General features: G+C 38.2%; 1 protein-coding gene across 1 annotated transcript in view; it reads right to left on the bottom strand.

Moving 5' to 3' along the window:
- Positions 1–1,973: 1,973 nt before the first annotated feature.
- The window catches only part of NXPH1 (neurexophilin 1), a 37,826-nt gene continuing 22,459 nt past the window's right edge, over positions 1,974–17,340 (bottom strand). Inside the window, exon 2 of the mRNA XM_058570568.1 lies at positions 1,974–3,588. Within this exon, the coding sequence (XP_058426551.1) occupies positions 2,827–3,588 (762 nt within the window). The 3' untranslated portion in view covers positions 1,974–2,826. The remainder of the gene's footprint in view (positions 3,589–17,340) is intronic.

The following is a 17,340-nucleotide window of genomic DNA, read 5'->3' as shown; positions in this document are numbered from 1 at the left end:
ACTTAACTAACCAGTTAGTTGAAGCTACAAGTTGGTCTAATAAAGATTTTAATCTGAACCTTTGAATCTTCATATGCATCATCTTCCTTCACCCACTTCGTTGTCTAAAAGGGGAAGAGTATATTGGATACAAATAAATTTTCTTTTGAATCAAAGTTCTGTATCATCATGACTTTTCTAACCTACAGAGGGAGGTGTTGATGATGCAGGAGTTTGGGATAAGTGCATACAGGTCCAGAAAAAGAGTCCTGAAAGTTTGGATTTTTAAAAATTGAAATCCTTGTTGGAAGTTTGCTACATTTTCTTTTTCTTTTGTTTCTTCTCTAAAGAAAAACAACTGAAAAATAATTCAATTCATTGAACATTAATTAGTTAGCTATGTTCCGTGTGTTTATAAAAATGTAAATGCAACAGTTCACGAGGAGATTGGAGAGCAGGTAGAGACTGAAGCATATTTTCATCTCATCTTGAATTTTGGATTACAGAAGAACAGATTAGACCACATAAAGAAAGTGGCGGTCTACCAATCAAATGATCCTTAAAAAAAAAAGGATTTTCCCCTTCTCACTTATTCCCCTTCTTCCTAAGAGCAAACTAACTCCTAAGTGATCAATCACTTTGATAAATAAACCCCAGAATAACAATATTCATCTGTGGCAAATATGTCCCACAGCTGGAACTCATGAAGCTCTTATTGCCTGTTGTGCTGGAGAGAGTCTGTTCTAACATTAGCTTCTAAATTCCATGGCAAATTAATGAATACATTGATATAAATGGTTGTCTAGACATACTGGAGGATTTTGAGAGACGGACATTTAACAGAATGATGTGTCTTTGATTTGCAGTTGAAGGTTCTCGTTAGTCAAATCAGTCATTGTGTTCTCACGTTAGAACTCTGTGGTTTTGTGTTCTCTGTAGGGCTTCTATTATTTTCTATACGAAAACATACTTATCCCTATGCAGCGTGAAGGGAAGAATGGGTTAGTGTTCTTAATTTGCCTTCTTTGGTTAACCTTTGAGACTCTTCATGTCCCAATCCCCAATTGGTGACTTTAAAAATGGGTTACCTTGCATATTTCTTCTTCTGTTTATTTTGCTGGGATTATGTACAGTAATTATTTTTTAAAAGAATGCTTAATGTCCATAAACAATGCTATGTAGATAAATTGATCCCATTTGGCATAGGTAAATTGAGTATTAAAGCCCTCCACTACTGTTATAATTTTATCAGTTGAGTTGAGTCATTGCGGTAGAATCAGGAAGTCAGCAACAATCTTCAGACATCTTGAATTTCTTTTAAAGAAAAAAAATTACCTTCTTCTCAATCCCCCTGCTAAATAAAGACTCTATACAGGAAACAAGCCAACTAGTTATAATTAATCCAGGAGACCTCAATTATCTCCTTATGTTCGTTATTTTTGGTATTCTTGAATAACTAGCATGACAGTAAACCAAAAATGTGTGCAATGCTGTATGCCACAACTGTTTCCCAGGCTTAAAGTTGAAACTCCTAAGTTGTTTTGACTGGGCAACTAATAGCAATTTAGATAGCTCTATACACATTTAGAGACAAGAGATGCAAAACCATGACTGTATTCCAGCACATTCTTCTTGTCAGAACCATTTAAATCACCATCTTACACAAGTACATATTGAAACTCAACTTTAAGCATTTTATTTTTATGTACACTTCATTTTGTCCAGAAATAAAATATCTAAATACAGACAGACTGTAATGTTGTATATGTATAGCTTTCAACAATACTTGAGCTGAATAAATGCTTTGTACACTGTTTGTCTTTTTTTATGGAGTTCACAGCTACATTGATAAAATGGATTCCTCATATCTTTTTTTTCTTTTTTAACCAATAACAAGCAGAGAGACAAGTACAAGTTAATATTAATAAGCAGCTCAAACAACACTTGGTTAAACTATGTACAATACAAACCATTCATACAAATGAAGACTAGGATATTGAGTTTGTTACAATATGTGTAGTAAAGATAAGACAGACACTTATAACTTACATGGTGTCTGTCAGGCATTTCCCTTCTTACATAATGATCAGAACTTGTTTTAAGCAGCCTTAGCTGGTCTTGACTTTGCACAAGTCCAGTGATTGGTGATGAAAGCTGTAATCCAATGTCTGCCCACATGTAAATTCCAAATGTTTGCTCATCTTTACTGAGAACAGGCTCCCTCCATAGAAAAAAGAGCCATCTTGTATCACCTTGAATGTGCCTACTGTATGCTGGAAAAAAGTTATTACACTTTGTTGTGTTCATAAAATAAAGAATACTGAGCTCTAAAGACACATTTTTTCCATTTTAACAAGCAGATACTCCTACAGTAGTATTTACCAGTACAGCTACTCCAAGCAGTAGGAATGCATGAGTGGGGATTATTGATTAGCATGTACTCGAGACTTTAAAAGAGATTTCCATTCACTGTCAAGTTAATCCTTTTGCTTGATGATAGGTTATGCTGAACCATTATGAGTCAGACAATGAAAGCCCTCTGGACAGGAATCATGACAGACGCAAGCTGAAATGTATAGGAGTGTGTGTTTGTGTACATCTATGTGTGAGAGCATGTCTTCAAGTGTGGCTTTAAAATCTGTGGTGATTTACAACTATACTGAGAGATGAAGCTGACTGGGTAGAAATTACATCAGATTGTTTTCCACTAGCGTATTTGCAGCCAGTTGACAAGAACAGCAGTGTAGACACATTCCAGGCAACAGATGTGACCTTCTTCTTTGAGGTAACAGCCCTGTCATATGACCTTTAATTCCTCAGGCTTCAGTCTCAGCCCCATGTTCATCCTCATCCCGAGGGGAAGTAAGGTGTGTCACTGTGGTAGTTGTAGTCGGGGCACACTTTCTGTACTAGTTTATAATCTGTACTATAAAAGGAAATGTAAATACAGATCACCTTAAAGGGCTTGGAGCAGAGCCAGGATACATGACTTTGGGTCTGCTCCTGGTAACAGGTTTTTGAAGGGTCATAGTTGCAGAGTGTGTTCTTGGTGGCCTTGTCAACCTTTTCATATTCAATGCGACAGTTAAAGGACTTGGAATCTTTGGCATCAATCACGGTCTGTTGTGCCAAGTCGAATTCCACTATTTTCGTGGGGGGCACCAAGCTGACAGATACATTCCCTTGACCAGTGGAATTATGCCTGAAATAAACACTAAATGTCCCATTGCCATGATCTACAATTTTCCCAGTTATCAACAGGTTTAGCTTCACTGTTTTGATGTTGGAATGAAAATCACCCCATCCGAACATTTTCTTAAACTTGCCCGTCTTAACAATGGGCCTTCGCTTGGCCCTGGGCCGAGGCTCTTGAAGGTCTGTGGAGTTCCTCAGCCAGTCCCAGAGGTCTTGTTCAGAATAAGGTTCTGGGGTGTCATATCGCAGGTCTAAATCTGTATCATTTTCTTTTCCACGAAAAGTCTGTGACAGGAGTCGACTGATAGACAAGTCTTTGCTGCTTTCTGTCCATATGTGCTTTAGTGTGGATTTGCTGCTTCCTGATTTTAGAAGTTCTGACTTTCCACCGTTCGTTAAATTGGCACACGTGACCTGAAAATGGAACAGAAAAATGACGTTTACACCTCTGTATCTGAGAACACCCAACACACAGATCCAAGCCCTTTCTCAGAGGATCAGAATTAAATGATGGCAATTCTTCTTAAAGTACCTTCAGCATCTGGCTAATATTTATTAAGATGTGATAAAATACCACTTCAATTTTTATATAATTATGGGAGAGACAGAGTGTAGGTAGATAAAAACCACTAAACATGACCGAAAGACTATGTAAAAACATTGACTTTGACGAGGAAATGGCCACCTAACGTGAATAAAGCAAATTGAATTCAAACACAAATGAAACTAAAGTAATCATTTTTAGCACCAAAATCCAAACACTTTTGAAGCAAAATTTTGCAAATCATTATGCTATTTTTCGACTTCAAAATTACCATAAGCTTTAAAACTGTATGATTCTCTAAAATATGCCGACCAACATCCTATTTAGCAGTCCATGCCACGATCATGTTAGAAAACTTAGTTTTGCAAAGAGACTCTAGTAGATGTTAACTGGTCAAACAAAATAACATGCTGATTATCACTTATTATAAGTAAGGAACATATCGCACAAGATGTAATTTTTTCATTTTAAGGGACTTAAAATGTGGCCTAGAAAAAGGGACATAAATGAAAACATCTAATATACAATGTCTTATAAATAATTGTCATTCTAGAGAAGCAAAACACATGGTCAATGACAAAGAGGTCATTTAAGGTCGGATTGTGAGAGTCACATTCAGAAATTGTTCTCCTGGGACACTAGTCTTGCCTCTTTAGAAGGAATTAGATCCCCAACTAGACCAGGGATTCAGATATACTATAAATCTAATTGACTGGTCAAACATACAGAGCTGTACTTGCCTAATTATATAAGCGTTTTCCTTATCACAGCCTCTATATTTATGCCTTAGTATAAAAGAAATAAATGAATATCTTGATTGGTCTAAAGTTCTGATCCTGACATGGAGGGCTCAAGGACAGAAGGGAACACAGCCAAGGACCCACAGAAACCAAACCAGCCAATACAGACAAACCTTTTAAGATGTGGACTGACTATTCTAGGGTAAGGCTGCTGAAGGGAGTTCCCAGCTGCCCATTAAAAAGCCAAGTTTCACAATAGACCTCTATCGAGAGGCCCCTCCAGAACTAGTTCTGAGACCTGTCTTAGACGTGAGCCTAACTACCACTCAGCAGCCTCTTTGGACCCTCTAGTCTCCTTCCAAACTGTTTTCAAAATAAGAGGTCAAGGGGCCTGCCAGATGGCATAGTGATTAAGTTCGCATGCTCTGCTTCAGCAGCCCAGGGTTCGCAGGTTCAGATCCCGGGCACAGACCTACATACTGCTCATCAAGCCACACTGTGGAGGCATCCCACATACAAAATAGAGGAAGATTGGCATGGATGTTAGCTCAGGAACAATTGTCCTCAAACAGAAAGGGAAAGATTGGCAGCAGATGTTAGCTCAAGGCCAATCTTCCTCACCAAAAAAAATGAGAGGTAGATCTTGGAAAGCTTTTTTTATTCAGGCACACTAGGAATTAGAGATGCATTCTGGGGACCTCTCTATATATTTAGCTGTGCAGGCCTCTTGCTAAGATACAAACTTGCCTGAAAATGGCCTTTTTTCGGCCACTTATGTTAGGAAGACTCTATCCCAATCCCTAGGGAGTAAGAGCATGAACTTTAGGGCCACTCTTCCTGGGATCTACTCTCAGCTTGCCTCTTCCAGGCTACATGCCCTTGGTCAAGTTATTTAACCTCCCTAAGCCTCAGTTTCCTGAATCAGTAAAGTGAAGGTAATAATGGTACCTACTTCATAGCATTGCTGTAAGGACTGAGTGACCTAAGACATGTAAAATCTTTAGAACAGTGGCTGGCATATGGGAAGGGCTCAATTAAATTTATCTGTTATTATGAATCCCAAGCCAATGTGTAAAGACAATTAGAAAAAGAAGGCCACTAAATGGTACATATGGAAGTCTGTCCTGAGAGTAGATTTGCTCTTAATTATACAGTCAAGTACGTGGAACCTGCATAGTATGAGTTCCCAAGGGACATAGATGCAGGGGATCCTGGTAATCTAAGCTAGAACAAAGTCACTTAGATCTTGTAATCTTGCCTTTTCACAAATGCCTACCAGCTAGCAAATAGTCTCTTCTCTGCCCAGTTCAAATTGAGACAACATGAATGGTGTGGGTCTATGCCTACTTGGAAAAAAATACCAGCCAAAACTGGTCTCTTCCCAATAATGCTGAGCTTAGAAAACCCTGCAAGTTTAGCCCCACATAAATTCATTGCATCTAAGAAAAAATGAGGTTTTCTCATGGGTTTATGTCCCAGGACTGCACTCTGACAAACCAAGACTGAAACATTGGATAGGCTAAACACAAAAGCTTGTCAACTATTTCAGGCTGCTAGCCTGGGTCCAGTTGCATCTGCTGTGATCCCCAAGGCAATAGTGATGACTTAGTAGAAAGATCCTGAAGGCCATAGTGCACATAGTCAATGAAACAAACACTGACCAATCGAAAAACAGATCCCAAGGACGGGATGAGGCCCGGAAATAATGGACAGATCATGGTGGGAGTGTGGTCATATCAAAGGGAAGCACAGACCAGTCTCATGTACTTGAACTCTCAAACATATCACCTAACAAAAATGAACAACCCCATTGTGTGGAATTGAATATGGCTATCAGATGGGCCATTATTGATTTGGGGGCAAACATTGGGAATTGAGAGAAGGTTGTCTACTGCCAACTTTCTTTAGTTCAAGGTACTTCCCCTTCACTTCTGCTCAACTCTTGAATTGGTCTCTCTCCTCTTTCCGCTGCACCCAAACTGTTTGCTGTTTATAGATTCTCTTCATGCCAAAACATCATTCCAGAAATGGATCACACTCAAGCAGTATGTGATCAATAACGGCAAAATTCATTTTGTTTTTTAACAAGGGCTAAATATTAAGTCTTAAAGGGATGAAATTGAGAGGGAAATATTCTTTGGGGAAAGGGATGATACATATAAATGTATGAGTTTTCTTAAGGGAAAAGCATGAAATTTCTCATTATCCCCACTGCCTGATAATAAAGCCAATCCTCCATGGGACAATTTTTACTCTAATATCAAAAGTGTAATCCTTTCATAGTTTGTAATACTTTTGTAGTACTTCCATAGTTAATATTATATCATAATAATTATAAAACTAATAGAAACAACTAAAATTCTACTAATTCACTGAAGGAAGTGCATTTCAAATTACACTATTTTTCTGTAACAGAGTAGCTATAATATAAAATTTAAAACATTAATTGATAAGAGTAGTACAGATCTTTGGTTCTGGTGTTCATTTTTGTATGTATTTGTCTGTTTTGTTTTGTTTCAATGAAATCTGATTGGTCAAACATCCAAATCTGTAATTGTCTAATTATATAAGCATTACCCTTATTGCAGCCTTTATATTTATTCTTGGTATAAAAGAAATAAATGCATATCTTATTCTCTGATGTTTACCTGGAATTAAATAGATAGTTTCCCACTCTTTGGGTGGCAAGAAGAATAAATACAGGCATGCATTTGGTATGGGCTTGGTATTTTCATCTCAGCATCAACACAGTTGATCAAGGAGAGGGGCTGTAATGAGACACATCTATGGTGCACTGGCTCATGAAGCAGTAATGAAATTGTCCCAAAGAAGGAGGTAAAAGGGAATTAGAGTGCAATTTACTGGTGGCATATGGGGGAAGAAAGAAAAAAAATGTGGAAGTGCGAGATATGATTTCAAAGAGGAAGAACCAATCTATTCAAAAGGATGCTAAGACTCTGACAGGCAGACAAACCTCTAATTTTCAGGTAGAATAGAAATTTAGTTTAAACCATACTCTGCACAGCTGTAGTGATTCTGAGTGTGAGCTCTGGAGTCAGACTGCCCGGATTCCAATCCAGCCTGTGATCTTTAACAGCTGGAGGATGTGGGCAAGTTGCTTAACTTGTTTACGCTTCTGTTTTTCTCTTCTAGAGAAAAGGAAACTAATACCCATCTCCCTCACAGGGCTGTTGTGAGAATTAAATAGGACATTCCACTTAAAGCACTAAGGACAGTGCCTGGACCATGGCATGCTCAACATCATATGACTAACTATCATCATCCTCAAATATTTTTACCTCTGAATTTCCCTGGGTAATGTTTCATGTAAATGAATAACTTATAATGGGATTTGAGAGCAAAAAGTATTTTTATAAGAAAATCTCCCTTTTACATAACCAGAAACCTAAAGCAAATGATTTTTTTAAAAAGCATATATTTGTGAAAGTGCTGCTGTGATAGCCTAAAAAATACGGCAGGTTGGGTAGATATCAGGTCAACAAAGAATGAGCAGGGGCCGGCCCCTTGGCTTAGCGGTTAAGTGCGCGCGCTCAGCTACCGGCGGCCCGGGTTCGGATCCCCGGCGCGCACAGACGCACCGCTTCTCCGGCCTCAGCAAGGCCGCATCCCACATACAGCAACTAGAAGGATGTGCAACTATGATGTACAACTATCTACTGGGGCTTTGGGGGGAAAAAAAAAAGGAGGAGGATTGGCAATAGATGTTAGCTCAGAGCTGGTCTTCCTCAGCAAAAAGAGGAGGATTAGCATGGATGTTAGCTCAGGGCTCATCTTCCTCAAAAAAAAAAAAAAAAACAATGAGCATAAGCTCAGCTAGTAAACTGTCCAACTACCAAATGCAATGAATTGATTTGCCTTCAGTGGTGTGATGTGAAAGGCTTCAAGTGGTGCCGACAGTCAAGAAACCCCTCTAGAACATCTCAGTTTGGGTACAGAATCAAACCAGGTTTCAGATTTAATCGTCACCACTGTCTTGAATATTCTCATTCTCTCTTCCCTTCCCTTTCCTTTCATTTAGGTTAGAAGAGGAACAGGGCAATGTCTAAAAGAGACTATCGATCATGGAAAACCAGGAAGGGTCTTTAGGAAAGTCCCCAGACCTGCTCAATTTATTTAGTTTTATTAATTCAACAACTATGTAGTGAGACTCTGCTAATATTGAGTTAAATAATAGGAATACAAAGATAAATGAGACATGGTTCTTGCCCTCAAGAATTTCACAGTCTAATGGGGGAATCAACTAAGCAAGTAACAACGTGATATGACCAAAACTATGTACAACTTTCTTAGAGACATAGTCAAAGTTAAAAGGTAGAGAAGACAGAACAGAAGAGGTGATCTTCAGATCTGGGAGATAAAAGAGGTTTAGGAGTTCAACGGAGAATAGGCCAGAAGAGTTCTAAGCATAAGGAACATACTATGCAAAAGCACGGAGCTGAGCAGGAATATGTCAAATCTAAGAAGAGAAAATAGCTCCTTACTGCTGAACCTTGGGGATCATTGATAGGGGGGAGATACAGAAGAAGAACTTGCAAGAGGTCTGTAGAACTTGCAGAAGGCAGGTGAAGGTCAAATTGTGAAGGTCCTGCTGAGCCATTTAAACTTAATCTTATAGGTAATGGGGAATCACTAAATTTTTTCTGTTTTGTTTGTAAGTAGGTCATCCTGGCTCTAGAAGAATCACTGATTGGACATTGAAGGGTGGATTGGTAGGGAGAGATCTTGAAGGAAGAATGACTAGTTAAATAACTAATTACAATACTTCATTTGAGAAAGTAAATGAGCCTGAACCAAGGCAATGGTAGAGAAAAAGAGAAAGAAAAAAATGGATATAAGATATATTTCAACTTGATGATTTATTGGCTAAGCAGGAACATGAAAAAGTTGAGAATTAGTGAGTTTGCTTGCATCTGTAAGGAATACAGGAGTAACAAGTTAGCTAGAAAATAAAATTAAATCTTATAGGGACATTGGAGGTTGAAGTTCCTGCAAGTCATTCTGATGATGCTATTCAAAAAGAAAGTTGGGTCTGAAGGGCTGGAGAAAGGAGGGGGATGGTGATGTTGATTTTGTGGTATGAGTGGATGGCACTGTGCAGACAGAGCATGGTGATAGAGAAGAAGGCTGGGGACAATATCTAAGAAATGCCAATGCTTTGAGGACAGGCAGAAGGGGAGCCAGGCTAGGGAGAGACAAAAGAGTATACTGGAAGGCAAATAGTATTGTAGAAACCAAGAGAAGAGGGAGGAAGAAAAGCAGGCATGGGTAAGTTTCAAATTCCAAGTAAAAGTGTAATAGTATAAACACTTAAAAAGAAGCCTCTTGACTTTTGAAATCCACCTTTTTAAAGCCACTTTTGATAGTGGTGAAGAGATAATGCACGATGAGATAGAAGAGCAACTAGCTTAATACATCTACTCCCAGATGCAATCAGGTATCATTGGCTTATTCACTGTGTCATATTCTTTTATATCTTAAGAGCATTCTTTCTTTCTTTCTTTCTTTTTGCTGAGGAAAATTGGCCCTGAGCTAACATGCATGCCCACCATCCTCTATTTTGTATGTGGGATGCCACTACACATGGCTTGATGAGCAGTGCATAGGTCCACACCCGGGATCTGAACCTGTGAACCCCGGGCTGCCAAAGTGGAGCTCGCAAACTTAGCTACTACACCACTGGTTGGCTCCTAGAGCTTTCATTTTTGAAACAAATAAATATATGTATAAAATTGAAATAGATTTTGAGCCTCACTGAACAAAAACCATCATTGAAAAAGAAAACTTCATACCCAGAACACCCTCTACCATTGATTTTACAAACATATTAAAGGAATTTCTTTTTAAAAGTCACCTAAAGATCCTTTGATGTCAGTATTTTGAGTAACAACAGAAATGACGAGTACTATGGCATAAAGATGAGTACAAAAGAAAAACTTGACAACTTCTAATTAACCCAATTCCAAAAAGGCAAAGCATTGCGAGTCTTCTTCTACAAATAATAGTATTTTTTCTACAATATAACAATGAAAACACCAAATATTCCTCCTAACAAGGTAATTTTCTGTGTCAAAAGTGGCCAGTGCCCATTTGAAAGGAGCTGGCTCACTGGTTCAATGATACCATTTCCACAAATTGTATGTGCTGTTTGTCTCATTGTTTTAGAAACACTGAGGATCATATAGATTCTTAACATGATTAGGTATATTCATTTTAATGTGTGTTTCTTTTGAGAATATTCAAAAATAGGTGCAAAAAGAAAGGTCATTTCCTTCAACTGTGAACAGAGATAGAGCTCGCGTCTAACGTGAAGGGAGCGTGTCTGGGGCAGGGCCTGTGTAAAGGGCCAGGCAGAAAAGACCACCATTGCATGGTGCAAGTGTAAGCACATAAAGAGTTGCCACACTTCCATCTAGCTCCTTCTTTATATGTCTTACGGTCATACTTTCACATTGCTTTCTCTAATAACTTTTCATATAAACTTATAATCACCATGTCAATATGTTACCTTTTACGATATCGTTGAAAGACATCACTCTTGGAAAATAAACCCCTCCTCAACTTCACTGCCACCTCAATTATGCTCCTGGCCTTACGAGATTTTAGATAAAAATTTCACTCCTTTACATACACTATCTCCAGCTCAAGGTGTCTCCAGATGTTTGTGTAGCTCTTTTTATAAAAGAGCAATAAGATACCTTTTAATTTCTACCAACCTGCACATATTACTGCTGATCTATTACTGTTCAATGTAAATAATCTCAAGATTACTTTGAAAATCATGTATTTATTTCATCAACTGTATGAATACTTGAAGCCAAACAAAAATTTTAAACAACCTGATGCTTAAGCAATATCTCTCATCAGTGAATAACCAATCAACAAAATGGCCTTGCTCTATGATTACCATTTCATTCTGGCAGTTTTATGATTTGCTATGTTGAATATATATTGCATACTATTAACTGCTACTGGTTAATGGCACACTGTATTCCAGACATTGTAATTAGCATTTTACATATGGCATTGTATTTCGTTTCAACCACACATACACTTGCACGTGCACACACACATATATACACGCAAACTTGGAGGTCCATCTTGCTATCTTCTGCTTACAGATGGAGATACGGGCTCAAAAAGAGCTTGTCCAAGATCACTGCTGGTAAGCGAAAGAGCTATTTCTTAGTTACACTATAAGGTATGTCCTTTATTTTTTAAAATCATCTTAATCATGCAATTCTATATTAATATATGGTTATCAAAACACTCAAACATTACAGGATTTATCTAGTAAAAAGTAAAAGGCTGTCTTCATCATCAACACCTGCTCTCTTGCAATCCCACGTCTCTCTCCAGAGGTAAAACCTGTCAAAAGTGTTCATGCACATCGTTCCTATTTTCACTTTTTTCATTTATAAATATTTTTCATACATAGTGCCATATTTTGTTAATTTAATTATACATTTTTCCAATCCACAACATATCTTAGACGCATACCTCTTAGTATATCCAGGTATATCATCTTTATTAAATGGGAATATAGAATTCTATAATATGAATGTACCCTACTTCCACTTTTGTGTAACTTTTGTGATAGATCTTTAATCATTGCATTGTTTCATATCTAGGTTACCTACAGTTATTTTTTAGCCTTGATTCCATTGGTTTCTCTGCTCACTGTTATTTCATATACCTCACTCCCTTCTCTCTTGGGTTGGATTTCATTCATATGAGATTTTCATTCTCATATAGGCTTAATGTGATTCTTTTAGAAAGAGTTCGTAGGGGATAAACAATCTGAGTTGCTATGCCTAAAAATGTCTTTATTGGCTATAAGCTTACACTGGGTATAACATTCATTCATCCTTTAACTCATCTTGTTCTGTTATATTTTTCTCTCACCAAAACTTTTAGGATTTTCTATATTTCAGTCATTGTGAAATCTCACAAGGTGGGCTACATCAGCTGTGCTTTCTCCAGCCCCTTTCTTAACTAGTTTAGAGAAAAGCATGCAGATATTTCTACATATGTTAGGCTCTTTTTCATAAGGTTCCCCCCAGGGAACTATAAAATCTTTGAGGGATGTTTCTATATGTCTGTATTCTATACTCTTTCTATATTATGCCATTTTGTACCTTGAGAGATGGAGTGCCCAGCATAGAGTAAGCACTCAATAAATTACCCATGTGGTTTTTGTTCTTACTTACATCTATTTCAATAGTGAAGGTTCATTGATTCTTTAGTCACAATCAAAAGTTTGGGGGCATATGTGGTCCTCAGAGATTTCTCTCTTACAAATTTAGAGCCTGCACTTCATTAACAATATCCGGAGTGCCTGTATTTTATACGATAAGCCAAAGGAAATGGGTTAATGTTTTAATACATCAAAAATGCATCATATCCTTCTGCCACAAAGCAGTGCTCCAGGAGCAGCAGTGCTGTGTTAACAACAGAAAAGCAGAAAAGGAACTCGATGCCTCTCTCTTAACCCGGAAGGTGCTGAGAGGCTTTATTGCATAGAAACTAAGAAAATGGGCTTTGCAGTCAGAGATCACAGGGCTAAATCCAAAATCTGCTACTTTATCACTAATGACCCTTTAGAGCCATATTTTCTCCAAATAGAAAATAGAGATGATGCCTAACTCATTGGGTTTTTGTGAAGATAAGATAAACAATTTTATATGTAGCTCAAATCACAGAGTCAGGAATATGGTATGAGTTCAACACATGAGAGCTAATGTGCTTAGTTAGGTCATGAAACCCCAAAGACAAGGAAAACAAGGCTTTCAGAGTGCACACTGCTATTCTATTCCTGTCTTCTGACTGGAGACATCACATCTGCTCAAATGGTCCAAACAAACTGAGATGGAAATTAGCATAATTATAGCAACTCTGTGATCATCTTTAGCAGTAGGTGGTGGTAGGAGACCACGCTGATTATCTTACAGTTTAATGTTGGCATATGTGGGCAATAATGTATCTTTAACATAACAACTTTAAGAGAAGACATTCTGACCAGCCTGGACATGGTATGTTCCTATCAGTTTGAAGAATCCTCAAATGGCTAAGAATTTTAGGTATGTTACCCCATGAGCTCTCATGATCCCATAGAGGAAGGCTCACTTCTAACATAGGTTACCAACTTTTCCCTACGTTATTGTATTGGCTACTGGTTCTGAGTCATAGTAGTTGAGCTCCTCTCAAGTTTGTATTACCATAATAATTATCCTTCCTTTTGATTCCTTTTCCTGTAGGTGCTCTTACAAAAGTTATCTTGAAAATGTTCTTGGTTCCTTAACATGAAGGGGAAAACATACTTTGTGAAGAGCCATGAACTATTGCTTCTGCTACTGAGAAATAGAATTTTTTTGTCTTTGAAAATATTGTCCTCTCCCTCATGCTCACTTTGTAAACAGACACACATACACATAAGTTTTGACATACAGACACAATATCGACAAAAAATATTATTCCTTATGGCGCCACTTAACCCATTCTCTCAAAACATCATTACAGATTACCCAGGTTTGCATTGCATTAGTTGCTTCTTTTATTAGTATTTCATGTTACTTCCATTTAAAATGTATAAAGAAGGCCCCTTATATAATGGGAGGGCCCCTGGGTACATATTTATAATAATGAGCAAAAGTTTAAAATAACATGTTGAAAGACTATTTCTTGGCTAAAACAAAGCCACCTCATCATCATTTTTCATTACTCACAAAGATAGTTGAATTTGTTAGTAAATCTAGATGTCTTTAAGGAAAAGAGCAATGTTGCACATGTAGGAATAGCCAGGTTAGATCCAGGGTCTTTCTATCTGAATCGAAGGTCAATATGAGTGATTGTCCATAACAAGCCTTGTTATATGGATGCTAATGGAAGTTTTTAGCTTCTTAAAGTGAAACAAAGTGCATACCTGTCTAGAATGGACCAAATGAGGAAGAATTGGCTCAACTTCCAACTCTATTTTCAGCAACCTATATGTATATATGTTCTCATATACAGCTATGGTATATGAGACAATACTGAGTAGTAATAATAGTATATCTTATCTAAGATAATCCCAAATTCCTGAGGAAATAATGACTTTGATAGTTTTTGAATGATATGCCTTCATAACACCCTCTGATTAAGAGATTGATCTGGAAACTTTCCAATAGACAAGGAAGAAATCATTACATAAATCAAGTGATAGAAACTACAGGAAACTAATAGAATATTAGCCCCGTGCAATTTAGATTCTAGATTAGTTCAAAAATTCTTCTCGGACCACTTTCTTATAGCCTTATAGTGCATGGACACTGCTCAGAGCTTCCAAGACAAGAGTGGGAAGAAGAGGAGTGGACAACAAGCCAGACAGTCAACCCAGAATTACAGAAGCGGGTGAAGACCCTGGAAATGTGGTCCTTCTACACTCCTGTAAAAATCTTGTGGACTGGGAATCTCCAACTGCCTGAAGTGAAGCAAATCCATGTTCTGAGAAGAAGAGGGACTATCTAGTAGAGAGAATGGACCTCCTCACCTTTGCATTGAAGGTTGGTGAAGCTAGAGTTTGGGTTATGCAAAAACTTTTGACATTGAGTAGATAAATATTTTAGGATCACGCCTTGGCAAGAGCGCAATTTGATAAAAGCACATCCAGCCTAGAGCACCAGGCCCCACAATGGCTCTTAAGCATAGCTCAAAGAGGACACAAGTCATGCCCTGAGGGAATTTCAAAGGCTACCGTGACCAGGAGGAAACAATTCCCCTGGAAGCTCTTAAATCAACCCATTATTTTCTAAAGAAGATTATCATCCATTCTTTGACCTTTTGTTTCTTCCTTTAAGGATTCCTAGCACTGGTAACCACACTCTGTCCTCCACAGATCTCTTACCCAGTTACGGCCAGCTTTGGAACAAGATGCCCCTGTTGGTCAGAGTCTAGGCTAGATTTCACTTGGGTCTTGCATCCCCCTACTCCCCTATTCCCAGTTTCTTAAAGCATGGCATGTGGAATCTCATATCAAAGAGCCAGGTGCTGAGGAAAAAGGATATTGAGGCAGAGTGATCTCATAAACAAGCAAAAGGATGGCCTCTGGATTTAGGTGCTGTGGCTTTAAGTTAATCAGATATAAAACTGAGTAGTGTACTTGAAGTCCAAAAAGAAGAAGACTTGGCTCTTTTGGTTACCAAGGGAATTAAGTAAACAGTTCCACTACATCAAAGAAGAATGTTCACACAAATGTTACACTATAGGAGGAGATGGGCTGTGGGAGGAATGGAGCAAACAGAGCTCAGCAATGACCGAGGATGCTGTACGAGAAGTCACAATAGAGAGGTTGGATGAAAGTGTGTGCGCAGTCAGAGCTCTGAGATCCCCTTGACCTTTAAGGTACTTTAAAATGACTTATCACAGCATTAGTAGTTTGTACTGCCATGAACACTGTGGATAGCAAGTATCATAGGAGGACTGAAAGAAGGACAGACTGTTAGGGTAGAATTTCCTCCCCTAGTATGTCCATACAGTCGCTTATTTCCAAACTCTCAGAGGTAGCTTAATTACCCTTTTCAAAAGAGCTGGGTAACATTTCAGCTGCCACTAGAGGGCACAGCTAGGACATCTGACAGCTGTCTCTATTTGTGGTGATGAAGTCAGACAGAATTGTGTCACCAAGGGTCCCAGAGCTCTTTGGAGAAAGAAAATGGACCAGGAACGTTTGTGGTAACTGCTAACTGACGTAACCCCTGGGAGCCAACACTTCTGTGAGCTGCAGAGACCCCAAAGGAGCTGCCGTTGCTCAAGGAACTACTACAGAAGTCACCACCAACTAAAGAAGATGTTGTGAGCCTTGCATCCCTGATAATGGGTGTGTTCAGGGATAAAGTATTTATATTTCTTTGTTTGGAAAATAGCCTGGGTCAGTGCAACATATTTCTACATCTCTAGCATCATCTTGGCTACTCTTGCCTTTGGCCTCAGAGTTCAGATCACATCAGACTTTTTATGTGTTCCTTTTCTTTCAACTTCAGAACCTTTGCACAGGCTGCTTCTCCATCCTTGGAATCCTTTCTACCCGTTCCCATTTGCTCGGCTAACTCATTCTCTAGCCTCGCTTAAACTTCATTTCCACAGGAATCATTGATCCTCTCAGAGCACCCTGTCCTGTTCGTTCATAAAAGTAATACTATTATCTCTATCTATCTATCTATCTATCTATCTATCTATCTATCTGTCTGTCTGTCTATATATCTATTTATCTACCCTTTTTTCCTGAACTGTCATTTCCATGGGGGAGCCATCCATCCAATGCCTTGTTCACTATTTTTTTACCGCACTTTATAAAATACCAGATTCCAAGTAGGTGCCCTACAAATATCAGTTGAATGAATAAATGCATGTTTGAATGGGGTGCCTACCCACACATAATGATATCCCTTTGCAGATGAGCTTGCCCCACAAGCAGATAAATAGCTCATTTTCTGGCATAGACCAATGTGTTTATATTGTAAGCCTTCATGGAGGTAATTCTGTAAACATGTGCAGTGATGCAAGAGAAAAGTTGATATTTTTCTAGGAAAATATAAGTAAGTGACTGCTGCAGGCCATTATAACCAGTCAGGAATGTTACATCAAAAATGTCCAAATAAATCTGAGTATTTTATTTTGAATAAAAATGAAAAGTGAATAAAAGCAAAAATGCCTAGGTGAACATTACAGTATTTGGGGGGTTTGACAAACTTCAGAAAAGGTTGACAAAACCATGAGTGTGCTCTCTTGGGTAGCAAGAAAGTTAGTGCCATCCTCTGGATTTTCTTTCTTGAATTTCCAGAAATTTGATCCTAAGACAGTAACGAAAGAAAATGCTAATGGGATTCT

Source organism: Diceros bicornis, chromosome 3 (genome assembly GCF_020826845.1).
Source record: "Diceros bicornis minor isolate mBicDic1 chromosome 3, mDicBic1.mat.cur, whole genome shotgun sequence".
NCBI lineage: Eukaryota > Metazoa > Chordata > Mammalia > Perissodactyla > Rhinocerotidae > Diceros > Diceros bicornis.
This window is presented reverse-complemented; position numbering and strand designations above follow the sequence as displayed.